The following is a 2,072-nucleotide window of genomic DNA, read 5'->3' on the forward strand; positions in this document are numbered from 1 at the left end:
CCCGGCCCGGTTATTGCCTGATTTAATTATCTCCACTTTATTCCTTCAGATGTTTATCAGCTGCTTTGCATATCACGTGGGGGCGCGCGGCCCAATGAGCGCGCGCCTGGCGCGACACTGGCGCGTCAGCCGCGGTCAAGTCCCGGAGATTGAGTATCTCTTTTTTCAGTCTTTGGGGCTTTTAAAAAAGAGCCACTAGTCTCAATGCGGATCGGGCTATGACAGCCTCCGTGCTCCTCCACCCCCGCTGGATCGAGCCCGTCATGTTCCTCTACGACAACAGCCTGGATGAGATCAATAAGAACATGGACGGGTTTCACGCGGGCAGCAACTTCGCGGCGGCGGCGGCGGCCGCCAACCCGTGCCGCAACCTCATGGCTCATCCCGCGCCCCTCGCCGCCCCCAGCGCCGCCGCCTACACGTCGAGCGAGGCCCCGGCGGCCGGCATGGCCGAGCCCGCTGTCAAGCAGTGCAGCCCCTGCTCGGCCGCCGTGCAGAGCTCCTCGGGCGCCGCGCTGCCCTACGGCTACTTCGGCAGCGGCTACTACCCGTGCCGCATGACCCACCACAACGCCATCAAGTCGTGCGCCCAGCCSGCCTCCTCCTTCGCCGACAAGTACATGGACACGTCGGTCTCCGGCGAGGACTTCACGTCACGGGCCAAGGAGTTCGCCTTCTACCAGGGCTACGCTGCCGGGCCCTACCAGCCCGTGCCCGGCTACCTGGACATGCCCGTGGTGCCCACCATCGGCGGCCCCGGCGAGCCGAGGCACGACCCTCTGCTCCCCATGGACAGCTACCAGCCCTGGGCCATCACCAACGGGTGGAACGGGCAAGTGTATTGCCCCAAGGAGCAGAGCCAGCCGCCGCACCTCTGGAAATCCGCCCTCCCGGGTAATACACCTGCGTGGGCCCCGGCCTCGCTCGCCCCTCTCGCCGCCGCTCTCCCACCCTGCTTTTTCCCACCCCACATCCCCGACTCTTCCCACTCGCGTTTTTGGCGTTTCAAGATGCGGGCTGACCCCTACCCCTCCGGCCGCACGCACATACCCAGGCATTTCAATGTGTGTGTGCACCCCTTCCAAAAAAAAAAAAAAAAAAAAAAATCCCCCCCTAATCAGCCCGCCCCAATGCCCAGCGCCCTAGGAAGGGAAACAGCTGGAAAAAAAAAAAAATCTGCTGAAGGTATGAAGTATTCGCGCCTAGCGAGAATTTTCCGTAAACACTGCAGCCTGCACCCTTGCAGCACTGCTGCGACCGGCTAGGGTTGCTCCTAGGCTTCTGCTCGTGATTTTTTTTCCTTTTTATTTTAAGCGTGATTATCTGTCTGCCTGACAACAGGGAGGCTTTCCGCTCCTAAAAGCTATTCATTGTATGGGGAAAAATATACATTTATAGAGAAAAAACTCAAGTGCTGAGTAGTGCTTCAGAAGCTAAAAGCTAAACTAAGCCTGGGTAGCAGGACAGAGGCAGAAGTGCCCAGTAACTCTACCCTCTGTAGCACTTGAAGAGCTCCGGGTCAGCTATGAGCATTTTATAACGTTTGTGTGCATGGTTTTTCTGTTGCAGACGTCGTTTCGCATCCCTCCGATGCGAACTCTTACCGCCGAGGGAGAAAGAAGCGGGTACCTTACACCAAGGTCCAGTTAAAAGAACTCGAAAGGGAATACGCTACAAATAAATTCATAACCAAAGACAAACGAAGAAGGATATCGGCAACGACAAATCTGTCAGAGAGACAGGTCACAATCTGGTTCCAAAACAGAAGGGTCAAAGAGAAAAAAGTTATCAACAAATTGAAGACTACCAGTTAATGGATTAAAATGGAGAAGCAGCAACTCACCAGTTTCAGGACTTTTTGTTGTTGTTCAGATTAAAATAATTATTAATAATAATTAAAAGAAAAGACAATGAACCTCTTCTTTCAGAACAAGAGATCTGTATCTTTGGAATTATAGCCTTTTTTTTTTTTTTTTTTTTAATATTACTGTAGCAAATGGTTAAAACTGACAGTTCTCCCGAAATCCAAGGCAGAGAGTCTAACTGACAAACTCTAAAGCCCAAATATCCAG

General features: G+C 53.4%; 1 protein-coding gene across 1 annotated transcript; it reads left to right on the plus strand.

Annotated features, from left to right (window-relative positions):
• The first annotated feature begins 218 nt into the window (after positions 1 to 218).
• Positions 219 to 1,860, plus strand: HOXA13 (homeobox A13). Its single transcript, XM_026033382.1, has 2 exons — positions 219 to 894; positions 1,570 to 1,860. The coding sequence occupies exons 1-2, from the start codon at positions 219 to 221 to the stop codon at positions 1,812 to 1,814; spliced, it is 921 nt and encodes a 306-aa protein (XP_025889167.1). The 3' UTR covers positions 1,815 to 1,860.
• Positions 1,861 to 2,072: the final 212 nt, after the last annotated feature.

This window comes from Nothoprocta perdicaria, unplaced genomic scaffold, assembly GCF_003342845.1.
Source record: "Nothoprocta perdicaria isolate Ctin4 unplaced genomic scaffold, notPer1 scaffold_128, whole genome shotgun sequence".
NCBI classification, from domain to species: Eukaryota; Metazoa; Chordata; class Aves; order Tinamiformes; family Tinamidae; genus Nothoprocta; species Nothoprocta perdicaria.